Source organism: Calypte anna, chromosome 1 (genome assembly GCF_003957555.1).
Source record: "Calypte anna isolate BGI_N300 chromosome 1, bCalAnn1_v1.p, whole genome shotgun sequence".
Classification (NCBI taxonomy): domain Eukaryota; kingdom Metazoa; phylum Chordata; class Aves; order Apodiformes; family Trochilidae; genus Calypte; species Calypte anna.
The window spans coordinates 42,029,955-42,043,497 of NC_044244.1; the positions used below are offsets into that span (position 1 = coordinate 42,029,955).

The window sequence follows — 13,543 nt, forward strand, 5'->3', positions numbered from 1 at the left end:
AGAAATCAAGGAGGGTTAGAGAAAATATTTCACTGTCAGCTTATGAATGTAATCCACTGCCATTCTCATTTACACATCACATAGGAAGGAACCCAAAGCTTACACCAAGTAGAAGTGACTTCTTTAATCTTAATAAAACCAACCAAACAAAAATCACAAACCCAAAAAACAAGCAACCCCACAACAGTCACCTTGGACTGGAACCAAAATATGTTTTGATCCAAAAATCAAAGCCCAATGGATTGTTTTCTGTTTATCCTTACTACTCCTCTAAATAATTCCAGTGATTCATTTGAACGATGCCTGTGCAGAAGTGGTTGTTAATTTTTTTTAAGAGAGAATTAAGACTTCACAGGATTTTTTTGTTTTGCTATATAGAAACATGAATAAAAGCAATAGAAATTGGCTGGCCTGCCTTAAGGTATAAAAATACAGTGAGTAAATGGCAAAATTATATGGGTTTTTTTAACATGTTTTTAAAATGTAAGTACCTTGCTTCAATCATTAAGACACTGATATTTTCAGTCAACTTTATTGATAAAATAAGTTTACTGTACAGTACACAATTCTAGCCATAAACTCTTTTCAAGCCATCTGCATTACAAAAATAACAGGTATGCAATGAAAAATAGTCACTCCACACACTGTGAAGGTTCTTTAAAATCCTAAAGTGATCAGGACAGGGGAATGACAGGGGAGACGTATCAAACGTGAAGACTAGGGATAGATAAATTAAGTCACATTATTTTAATTTACAAAAATAAACACTAATCAAGCATTATTTCATAATAGAGCAACCTTAAAGAACTGCCACAGACCAACAACCTTTCTCTGATATACAACTCTAGAGACTATTTGAAAGACAAACCAGAAAGTCAGCCATGAAACTGCATTCAGCATTAAATGGATATAAATGCCTCTGAAAATCAGTCAGTGGCTGAAAAGACACTTGTAAAAAGAATAACTTAATCAACGGAAACAAAATTTTATTCTACGTTTGCAACACCAAAACACACTCCATTAAAAAAAAAAAAAAAGTGTTGCTTCTGTTAAATCACCAGCTTGCAAGCTACAGTAGAAATGCAAAATCTAAATTATAGAAGCACTGGCAAAGTTTTAGAGATAATGATAGACAATAGGTTCTGTACTTGAGCAGAAATATGCCCTGCAGATGTTTAGCAAGTTGGAAATGGTTAATACTTTTTTATCCATGCCCATCAATGTCCTGACTGTATTCTTAAGTCTAGAAACAAGCTAAGATGATCTGGAAGAAGTAGCAGTTTCTCCATTTATAAAAAATGCTGTGAAAAATTGGAAAGCTTGGTTTATGTCCTTTCAACTGCATTTCTTAGCATAGTAGTTAACTGAATATTAGCATTTATTGTCTCAGTTAAATGCTCCTCTCCCACCACCTGTTTTTCTTAAACACTATGGGAACTGGGGGTCAGCAACTGAGAGCAACAAAACTAAAATATTTAGCTGCCCATAAATTAATTCACAGGCAATGCAAGCTCACCCTTAGATGTGGGGCATTTATCTTGAGCCCAGGGAAGCTGTACTGAGTCAAAGGAAGCTGGATTTAAACTGCCATATGTAGAAGTGCCTGATATCTTGTTCTTTTTTTGCATTATTGCAACTGAAAATCAAACTGATTATATGAAAGTTTACTTCAGAGTAAGACTTCAGCTCATTTTGCTAGCTGAGTTATTAAACAGCCAAATTATTCAAGTGTGGATGGTGTTTGTACATCTATGGTTTTCTGTGGTTTAAACTTTTCATTCTGCTTCTTTGACTGTTATTCCAAATAAAGCATGCATTAAGTGGTAATGCACATCAACTCTAGGAACTTTCTTGCTGCCTTGACCAAGAAGCAATAACCTGATAAACAAAAGCCAAATAGAAAATTATTCTGTCATCTCTTTACTACAAGCCTGTCTTGTGTAGCATACAAGTTATATCTGTCTTGTGTAGCCTGTTGTGTTTGCATACAATATAAGCTGCCCTTTGCCCTAGAAAAGCTAACTCTTTTTCACTTCTCCAAGTGTTTCAGGATTAAAAGTGAGCACTCTATTTGTCAGTACAGCATATTGAAACATGTCCTAGTGAAAACATAACATGCCTGAAACTTACTTAACCTTCTTGATGACTGCATAGTACTTAAAAGAAATTAAGAGTACTGGCTGCAGGCATGCAGGCTGCTAACTCGATCACAGCACTTCTCCTTCCTTCCCCCAGCCACCTTTCTGCTGCTTTCAAACTGTTGTTTCCCAGTCACAAAGTTTGGGCAGGCAATCACAAGAAGAAATCAATGGGACCAATGTGGCTTCTTACCTACAATGTGCCTTCTCACCAGGTTTTCTCTTCTAAAAAGTAAAAGCTAAGGCAGAATGATACTATGCCTACTACGTTCCAGAAAGCAGTAATGTGGAAGCAGCTCTTTTCATGTTTTGAAAATACAATTAAGTACATGTGTTTTTAAAGACTTGTTCAATTAAAAAAAAAACAACTGCAAAAGCGTTGCTTATGTTTAAAGAATTTGCCTTGTATTAGAACAGGGTATCTTGTGGCCAAATAACAGAAATCTTCAAGATCTATGCTGCCTGCATACCCTTTCCATTGAAAAGGTTTGTTGCAAAATGAGAATACATTAAAAACTTATTAGAAGGAAAAAATGTGAATTATGCATAAATCATACTTGTGACTTATGACTTTTAGCCAGAGATCAAACCTTGAATCTTACCTTTATTTTATAATAGGTGCACTGAAACTTTGTATGAGCAATAACTTAGATAAACCAGGTGAAATCTCCTCTCTTACCTGTAAAACAACTTCATATAAAAATAATTCCCAATTCAGTAACTGCATTAATCCATTTCCTACTGAAGTTAGATCTATGGCAATTTATCTGTCACTATGTTTTTTGTAAAATACCAATTTTAATTCATTTTATGCAGTATAAAAGCCACTAAACTGGAGTTTAAGATGCATTAGCCTGCTGGTGCCCTATTCAGTAACAAGTGCTTGACAAGTGACCCCTGATGCTCCATTTGTAAAGTGTGCAACTGAAGCTTGTTGATTTCCACAGTCTTTAGCTTTTCCTCAGGCTCAAATCACTGTTTGTTACTAATCCTGATAGAGATGTGCTCTCTGATGCATCTTCTTTCTTGAGGTTCAGGAATGATTCTCTAGTTATTTGTAGAATTTCTCTCAAACCTTTATTTTCTTTCTATAACCAGGGAAAGAAAAGGCATTTAATAGAACTCCAGAAAGAAGTCAAGACAACTGTTGTTCATCTCTCTGCTACTCCAAATGTGTAAGGATTAAAATACTGATACGCAGTCAGAAAGTGGTATTTCATCTTTTAAAACTAAGAACACTGGGTTTCTGACCTTTTGTTCTCTTTGAGTAGACACTGGGCATCAAACAAAGCTCAAAATGCAGATGGGCAAGAAGAGGGTAAGTTCAGATGTTCCATTTCAAGAAAATACCCTGTTCTTTCCATGCACTGCAACCCACAATGAACTGCTTAACTAACCAAAGAGCAATAGTATTGATCCTTCAATAACAAGCAACTCAGAATCCCACAAGAGCACAAAATTATTATTAAGAAAATTTTAAAGCCAAAGGTGTGTGTATTATTTGCATCCTTGTGTCTTATATCTGTATTATTTTGCTAGATTCAGAGACTTAAGGGTAAAAAAAAAAACAAAAACAAAAAACTGAAACACAAGAAAAAAGAGAAATCTTAAGCCAGTATATCAATCCTGGTGATGAATTGTCACCTATACTGGGCTTAAGAGTAAGACAGAGTGAGGAAATAGTACTTAAAGTTTACCCAATAAGGTAAGTGTAACAGAACAGCTGTGGGAATGAAAGGTGTAGTAACTCAATAGAAAGAACCATGTTATTTCCCTTGCTGTCTGTGCTACTGCAGCTTGGATTTCACACTTACCTCAAGCTGAATGATACGTTCCTGCTCTTTACAGCCCTGCTTTTCATCAATTTCAATGGCTTTTCTCATTACTGCTGCCATTTCTGTAATTTGGTCCACATGTACTTGTAGCTCCTAAAACAGAAAAATAAAATAATGACAGCATTAATAACATTTTATGCATTATTAGGAAAAAGCAAAGCATTAAATGCGTGTTTACCTGCTCTACCACTTAATAAAAGTGTGAGCACAGACCTAAAATTGTGAAACAAATGAACTCTCTGTAACTCCACAGCATGATTAGCCACTGTAGTCCTGTTAATCCTAATCTGGGCTACCCATGGTGTTGAGGACCTCCACCTCATCCCTGAAGTCCAATTGGGGTTGGGGTTCAGAGAGCTGCAAAACCTACAGCTCCAGGGACACTGGGACTGCAAAAGGCACCAAGGGAAGCACAGCACTACACTTGGAGTTTGACTGGAGGTCTGTACACCCATCAGGTTATTAGCTTGACTTTAAACTACCAGAAATGATGACACTGTCATAATTAACTGCCTCACTTGGAATCATAAACTTTAGCTGATGAAAATGAACATACTTTGCTAAAATGAACATCAGCCCTTTCCATCCTTTCCTATCTGATATTCCAATGGCCATAGTTGTAATTTATCTATTGAATCATTAAATGCCTGCTCACAGCATGGGGTGGAGGGAGGGAAGGAACTTGCTGTGAATCTTGATTTTCTTCCCAGTTTCCAGTGAAGGTGATTACATGTAATATTTTTTTCAATTTATTTTTTTTTAATGAAGCTCTTACCAGTGGTAACAGAATGAGTTGGCAAGGATGTACCCTTTAGAAGGACTCAGGAGTTCATGGCTTTTAAATATACTGCTGTCCTCTCTACTTCCTATTTTGCTTGCTTATGTGGCCTCTTGGATCAACATGATTTAGAACTTGTTCCAAGGTAACTAATGTTAGATCAGATGTTAACAGAAATAGGTTTTGCCTCTGAATATTGTAAAGTCTTGCCTCTGAAAGGCAGATATGTAGAATTTTTATACTATAATATCAAATGAAATTGTTCTTTTACAAAGGTAGCTTCAAACACCTATCAACACATTTTGTATCTTTCACCTTTTACTTCTATGTATTGTTCCTTTTCTCTGAAGAGAAAAAAAGCCACACATGTTCTTCAGCCTGTTTTCAGTTGAGCAAATTCAAACAGCACACTTAGATCAGGGTCATTACTACCAACACAATTTTTTCTTGCATACATCATTGCTAATTTAAACTACTCTTCTACTTACAGGAGGTGCTTCTTGATCTCCAGGAGTCAATGATTTTGTAATAATCTTTTGTAAATAGGCATTAAAGTAATAGCTGCCACTTGAGAGAGCTGCAATTACTGGTAAGAGTGAGATTAATTCCTTAGGTATGACAAATTGTATAAGTTAACAGGAGAGACGTAGTTAAAGACTGCTTCAGAAGTATTCAGTCTTACTGAATGGGAAGGCTGACAGAAGAATAAATGAAATTCCAGGAATCCTAAGTATCAGGTTAAGGGTGATAAATCCCCTCCATCAGGCATTCTTGTGGGATCAGATTTAACCAAAATGTTGAAGCCTAAATCTCTGGTTTAAATAATATTGTTCAGTGGGGGGTTGGTTTTGGTTTTTTGGTGTTTGGTTTTGTTTGTTGCTTTATTTTCCCAAATTTTTTATCCATAGAAGGTTTCCTAAGTTATATTACATTTGTCCTGACATGGACTGTGAAATTTTACCCTCTGGCTTTGGTACTACCTGAGACCATAAGATACATTACACAACATGCTAAAGTAAAGTTATAAAAAGCATATATATTTATTCTTTTTCAGGATTTTATGTTAAAGATATAGCTCCAATCTAGTGAAGTCTTCCGTAATAATCTAAGTAGTCCCATTGATTTCAATGGCACCAATTACATATTTGTGTTTTAAAAGGACAAAAAAAGCATCAAATTTTTAAACTTTGTTTTCCCAGTATGCAGACCCTAACTCTGCTTTACAGACTTATGTTTGTTGAGGTCAAAGATTATTAAACACTTGGAACTAATGTTTGTTTACACATTTATACTGCTCTGAGATTATTACATTTAATTTAAAATGGAATATAATGCTTTGTTAGAAAGTTCCCCTTTAGATTTGTTTGTGATGTAGAATCATGAATTTTTCAGAAAATACATTTTAGGAGCCTAAACTATACATTAATGCTATACAAGTGTATATTAACCACATATGAAGCTGCTGAATACTCATGTAGACCTCCCTTATGACTGTTTACAGAAACATTGCTTAGCAGCCCTTCTTGTTTACAAAAGCCATAGGATGAAGCACACCTAGTACCAGCAACTTTCACCACCCTTCAAGCACTCAGACTGCTCTGGACTCTTTAGCACTTCTGATCAGTACTGAAACAAGAACCACAGGTTGAAGCAGGGAAGAGGAGAAGTGTAACTGAATATTCCAGAGAGCTTTTAAAGTATGTATTTTAGAATTTACAGTAATTAGGGGAAAAATATTTGATTAGTGAGTTTAAAAAGCTTACTCCTCCTTTCCCCAGGAAGCACAGGTTTACTAATTATTTGCTGGAGCCACAGGTGTAAGTTAAACCCAGTGTAAATGTTTGAATGTTTCTGAGATCTGTGGGCATCTGGAAGTGTAATAATGCAGTTACCTTAAAGACCTAGGCAAAACAAAGGTAAGCTAAGCAGATACAGTAATGAAATTCTACTTGACAAAAGCTTAAATAAATTAGAAGCTGGGAAGGTTGACTCACTAGTCTTATCAAGTTTCCTGTTCACATTTCATGGACTGGGTTATAAAAATTAGGACTTGTTAGTACAGTGATATGAAAATGGAGACAAAGTAAGCTTTGAACCGATCCACTACAAACTAAATGTTTGCTAAAGAAAAAAAAAGGAAAAAAGGTTAACTTACTACCTTGGAATGTTGCTCTTTTAACTTCATTATTATACTTGGATCATCCTTTTTGCTTGCCATAAGCAACCTAAACATCTGTTCTCTGTACTTGCTCATGATGAGTTCCAAAGCAGACTGGTGTTCTTCAAGAGATGTGCGTAATTCTACCAAGATAATTTTAAATTTGATTAAACAGAGAAAAACTCAAACAAAATGCAAAAGTACTTCAACTTGAGAAAAACAAAATTGCGTGTCCCCTCTCCCTGAACCATAAAACCCACGTAGGGAAGAAGTTTATTGGTATCTTTTAATATGCAGCTTGGAAAAATAAGTTAAAAAATTGTTTTGTTCAAAGTACACTAAATCAAAGGACAAGTAACTCCTGAGGTAAGATGAAATATGAATAGAGATCATTAACTTCTTTGGTGAATATCTGTTAGATTATCTAGGTTATTCCAGGAAGAACAGTATATTCCTAGTGTGCAGAGTTCCAGAAGGAATTATACTACTGCGCTTACACTAAAACTTGTCCTGACTGCTCCTAAATTAGTTAATTTTTAGCAGCAGAAAAGTAGGTTTCCAAATAGATACCTATATTGTAAGTTATGTTTATCTCTTCAGATGTGCTGCACATTAGATAAGGACTGAAAAAAGTAATTTTCTGCAACTCTCCCTTTTTGTTAACCATAGTCCTAGTGGCTGGACATTAGGACTCCTTGTTAGAGTACGTTATGATCAGTTAAAGAGACAAATTGAAATTAAAAGAAAAAATTTCTTCTACAGTGATTTTTTGGAGAATAAGTAAATGGTAAAAATTTCACTTAGTGCAGTGGTGCAGGCTGGAACTTGTGAAGAATAGAACATTAATATTTTACCTTTATTTTCCTGTTGCAGTTCCCTGATCTGTCTGTTTTCTTGTTGGATACCCATCACTAACGTAGACCGAGGACGATGTCTTGCTACTTCATTGAGCTCTTGAATTTCTTCTTGGTACTAGTTAATTAAAAAAACCCATAAGCCCACAGCATATTTGAGTAATTGAAAGCTGGTATTACTCAGCAAGTCACAAAGGGCCAGTTCTAATGTCAAAGTCTGTAACCAGCAAGATAATGCTTGTTTTTCAATAACATCAAACAAACAAAACCACTTCTGGAGGTGTTGCTACCATATTGCACTTTAGAGACACAAAAGTATTACCTTTGTTTTTAAACAAAGTTCACACCTCAGAGGCACACAGTGGGCATTATTAAACCTTCAATCAATGCAGGTGAAATTCACCATCAAGTAATTTAAAACCAATATGTATATGGTAAAGAGAAGCCGTGAGATATTGACCTTTAGATATTTACTGTGGCTTCCCAATGCCTTAAAGCACAAGTCACATGGACCTGAATAAATGGATACTGACTATCAACAACCAGGTAAATACTCTTGAAGTTATGAAGCCTCTGCATGACTAGTTTTACAAGGATGAAGCATGTACAGGGTTTTATTATATTACAGGCCTAGTAACACATCCAGTGTTCTACTAAAATGAGAAGATGAACTCCCATGTGGAAAGTCAGTAGACACCTTTATGTTTTTCCTGAAGTTCTCTAGTGAGTGTCATGCTCAACCTACAAAGATGCCTTGAATACTTTAAAGTCAGAATGGAAACTATTACGAGTAAGTCTAACAGGCTGCTTTGAAACAAAAGGAGGCTGTGAAAAGAGAAACTATTCTGAACAGCTGAAAGCAAGATATGATTATATATGCATTAATGACATGTATATTTATATGCATATAAACGATTAAAGTCAATCTATATGACGAAATGTGCACATTGACATTAACAAAACAAGTGGTATTTCACAGAAGAGTAAAACACAAAACACCACAAAATGGTTTATAAGATACCAACCTTATTTCTACCAATGTATTTCAAATAAATTGTAGTTTTCAGTATTTAAGCTGGAGTGTAACATAGCAAACTTCTTCACAGCATCAAACTCAACATGTAAACACGTATTTTTAGATCATTGTCACACCTATAATCAAAAAACTTAGTATGGTATTAAAGGATTAACCAAATCTGATTCTGTGTTGTATAGAAGCACACAAAAATTACTTTATGTGTTTCCAAGTTGTTTTTTTTACTGGAGTAAACAAAGTTCAAAACCAAACCTGTTTCATTGCTTCAACCCTCTTGTTAAGAGCTGTAGTCTGTTCAATAAGAGCTTCTGCTGCGTTGTCATGTTCCCGTAGCCGTTCCACCAGTGCTTTTGCATCTGCTAAGGCTTTTTCAATTGTGCAACTCATTTCTAAAGAACAAAATATATTATTTTCACAACACCACCTGTTTGCTATATGGAGAACAGCTATGTATATAAGATATTAACTTTTTTTTAGTCTAAAGCAGCTGGATACAACCCCTCCCTCAGAAACATCTAGACTCTTTGACTTTTAGGAGTAGGAAAAATGTGTGTATCCTATGAGCACCCTGAAGCCTGCCTTTTCTTTTTTGATTGACAGAGAGACCACATATCAGAGAAACAAAATGAAAGTAAACTTTGTGTTGGGAGAAGAGTATCAATATACTAAAGGGCAAAAGAAGGAATATTAAACAAATGGAATCTGAGCAGTGTTTGTCCTTCATTCTCTAAGTAGTAGAGGAAAAAAAGACTATTAAATAATTTAATTTTTCAAAACAACTTTTTTTTTTTCTAATGTGCTCTAACACCAGTCAGATATACTTCAAGCTATGCAAGAAGTATACATGCAGCAAAATAAGAGAATGCCAAAGAACTACAACAGGCTGGAAGATCTTTGTTAATTAAATAGCAGAGATAAAATGGCTCAAACTGACAGAGCAGATAAAATTACTCTGGGAAAATTCAGAAAACTAAAGGCTTGTCTTTTCTTCATGTCTATAAATGAAAATCAACATCACTGCATCACTGTAATATTTTAGACAGGGTAGACTGCAACTTAGCCATGAAAAAGAACCAACTGCCTAGTTAAAATACCAGCATTCTACTTCATGTAATATGTTAGCAGAAATTACTTCCTGCTAGAATTGCTCAAGCTGCAAAATGCTTTTATGTACTGGCATTTTCAGAACACTGGCCTATACACTGAATTTTTTCATATTCATTCTTGAGAGATTAAGATTCGAGACTGAAATTTTCAGCCCAAGTTTTTATTTTCTTCTAAGAAACTTTGTGCTTTTTCTACTGAAATGGAAATCTACTTAAACTCCTTGAACGATGTCAGAGAGCAAGGCTAAAGGCTTATGGGTCTTATTAATATAAGGCTTGATATTTTTTTCAAGAAACTTTTTTTGATATGAAATGATGGACCAAATCCATTTCTTATCCATGCCATTTACCTAAAGGCAAGATTTCTGTCAGCATGAAAGGTCACCAAATCTTTATTGATCTACAGAAAAAAAATTTGCTCCAGGTTAATTTTTAGACTTTCTTAGTCACCTTAATAAATCATAGCCTAGGATCTTTTAAGCCAAACTTAAAGAAGTCAATGTTTTCCCCAACAGATGTTTTCCCACTGCTCCATGTAAGTAGTAGAAGTAAGGATACTTCAAACACTCAAAACTGAACCGTTCCCCTCAGATGATTTACACACAGGGAATATCCTGCCCTCCTGCATTAAGGTAGGGGAAAACTAAGCAAGTCAGCAGTAGAGTTTGAAATGTTCTCTGAAGAGCTCTTGTGCACCCAGAACATCCTGCAAGGCGTAACCTCTCAAAAGCATTTTAATTTGATAATTTTATTAGCTGCTCCCTCTTTATGTAATACATTGTAATATATCATATGTATTACAAAAGCATTTAGTTTACTTTAACCATGTAGAAAGATCTTTCCAGGACCCTATCACGGCAGAAAAGTTCAGAATTGCTTTAGACTGACAAAGGAGTTCCATTAGTGAGCTTTCTGTATGCACAGAGCACAACTCCTTTAATACATGATTTCTGCGATTCATGCATTACCAAAAGCATCAGCATTTTGACAGGCACAGGTTTCCTGTACACGTTTGTAACAGTAACTCCTTTCTGTTTAACACGTAGTTTTCATTTTATCTTTTGCATGAGGTATATATGTATTTGAGGGATCAAGCTGAGTTCTTCAGCAGACTGATGTGCTATCACAGGTAGTTTATTTATTCACTCTGGTGTAGTAGTTTCAGTTCTTTTTAACATTACTAATATAGAGATTGTATTGCATTGTTTTTAAACACCTGCTTTTCTTGCTCATCTCTCCTTCTGATTCTGGTCTCATGCTCTTACCAGACTACAAAAATATCACAGACAAAAGATGACCTTCCACATTAGCGGATTAAACTGTTACAGAAATTGATTTAATCAGATCCATATTTAAGGAGACCTTCAAGAGCAGTCTTTAGCTCAATTCATAGGTCATGAATTCTCTAGCCAGTATAAACAAAGCCACTCAAGACTTCTCCAGAAGCTTGGAACTCATGTGGCATTCGGACTACAATGCAGTTAACACCTCTGATAATTAGTATGCATCAACGTAAATTTTTAAATGAAGTGTATATTCATCCTCCCATGCTGCTCTCATTTCTACCCAACCCAATTACACAAGATAAAAAGAAACTCATTGGCAGCAAAGCCAGCAGCGTTGTTTTTAGGGGAAGATGCGTGTGTGCCTTATGTGGAATGCAGTCATGAAAATTCAGCAGTGCCTGCTCACCCTCACTGCAGCAGCTTCAGCAGGCCAGAGGTCATCTCCTGTTTTCAGGCAAGATTTTTACCCCTAGGAGAGCCACTGTTTGTATCACGGTAATTCACAGTGGCCTCAAATGCAGGTGGATTTTCCATCCCTGGAGGTTTTTAAGAACAGACTAATGTGGCACCCACTGCCATGATCTGGTACCCACAGTAGTAGTGGATCAAGGGTGGGATTCAGAGGTCCTTTCTAACCTGGCTGATTCTGTGATTCTGTGACTACAGCAGCTTAACTTGATGATTCCTGAACTCTGCCCTAGACGAGATGCGCAGTTGCATTTGTTAGTCTGCAATCTTACCAACAGGGTCAACAGGTAGCAAGAGCAACAACTCAAACAACATAGCAATACTCCTGCTACGTATTCATTTCCTGTCACTTCCTGCTATTTACTAATTGCTTTCATTACCAAATTTGGGTCCCCTTAAAAGAAAACAAACACCACCAAAGAATAAAAATTTCGTGCGACTACAGCCTTCCTCTAGTCTACCGTCTCTTCTTTTTTTCAACACCTTACTCAAAACAACCTTTTCCCGTAGCTTAACGTTTCAGGTTGTTTTTTTTTTCTCTCCAAGGCTGAACCACGCTGCAGTTTCTGCAAGTTTTAAGGTCTGTTACGACTCTCCGTGCAAAACGAGAGTCCCACGGGCTGAGCCGGAGCCAGCACCGCTTCCAGCAGCACAGAACAAACAATGAGCCTCCCACAGCAAACAGGCCCAGCCCGTGGACGAAGCCACCGCTGCAGCCCAGTTACACACCGGGCAGAGCTGCGGTCTCCCGGCCGCTGGCCGGCCAGGACGGGGAGGGAAAGGAGGGGAGCGGGGAGCAGGCAAGACTCTCACGGAGCGTCCCCTCATTCTCCCCTGCCGCCACAAGAACGGATGCTGAGTGGCGCCCAGTCAGAACTGTCGCGACACCGGGGCACCTGCCGTGACACGGCAGACACGTCAGGGCCGGTGAAGGCTCTCTTGCCAAAGCCAAGACGAGGGATTTCGCTCCGGCCCACCTCAGCCAGCAGCTCCGGGAGGTGAGGGGGGGCTTCTTCTCCTCCTGCTGCTCTCCCACACCCTTCGTAACGTCCCGGCCCAGGGGCTCCCCGCATACCCCAGCACGAACACCCTGGGCTCCCACCCGCCCGCTGCCCACAGCACCCTCCCCTCTCCCCTCCCCCGCCGGCCCCCAAACGCCCCTGTCCCGCCTGGCGCCACTCACTCATGACCGGCTGCTCCGGCAGCGCCCGGCGCCGGGTAGTGGGGTGAAGCCCCGACCGGCCCGCCCCGCTGTCAAATGGCGGCGGGCCGCAAGGGGGAAGCGGGGGAGGGGTGGGGGCGGTGTATCCCCGCCAGTGGGCGGGGCTGCGTGAGGCGAGGGCGGCCGCGCTCCCTACCAGCGGCACCGGGCGGCCGCCGCTCTCGGCAGAGGACGCCCCACCGCTATCACCACCACCGCCGCCGCCGCCTCCAGCTCTCGCGAGATCTGCCCCCCGGGCTCCCCTCTCCTCCCCTCTATCGCCAGCACTCCTCAGCAACCTCTCGCGAGATCGGCGGCCTCGGGCTCCTCCTCCTCCTCCGCGCTGTGCGGGGGTAGCGTCTCTCGGCAGGGCGGGGCGGCCCGCGCCCAGGCGGAGGGCAGAGCGGGAGGGCAGGGTGGACATGGAGGGCGAGTGATCCCGGCTGGCCGCCGGGGCCCGGGTGGCTGGCGCTGCTGCTGTTGCTGCCGCTACCGCCACCGGTGGGGAGGTGTTCGGGGAGGGAGGAAGGAGAAGGAGGAGGAGGAGGAGGAGGAGGGGAGAGGCGCTCCCCCCGCCAGCGCTGGGGGAGCCGTTGCGCCAGCGGCGTAAGTGGCCGCGCGGGGGTCTCGCGGCCTCAGGGGTGGGCGGAGCGGGGGGGGCTTCGGCCGCTTCTCCCACCCCC

General features: G+C 39.4%; 1 protein-coding gene across 1 annotated transcript; it reads right to left on the reverse strand.

Moving 5' to 3' along the window:
* Positions 1-514: 514 nt before the first annotated feature.
* FGFR1OP2 (FGFR1 oncogene partner 2) lies at positions 515-13,084 on the reverse strand. Its single transcript, XM_030458411.1, has 6 exons — positions 12,843-13,084; positions 9,052-9,188; positions 7,764-7,881; positions 6,910-7,052; positions 3,953-4,066; positions 515-3,226 (listed from the first exon to the last, which is right to left on the reverse strand). The coding sequence occupies exons 1-6, from the start codon at positions 12,844-12,846 to the stop codon at positions 3,089-3,091; spliced, it is 654 nt and encodes a 217-aa protein (XP_030314271.1). The 5' UTR covers positions 12,847-13,084; the 3' UTR covers positions 515-3,088.
* Positions 13,085-13,543: the final 459 nt, after the last annotated feature.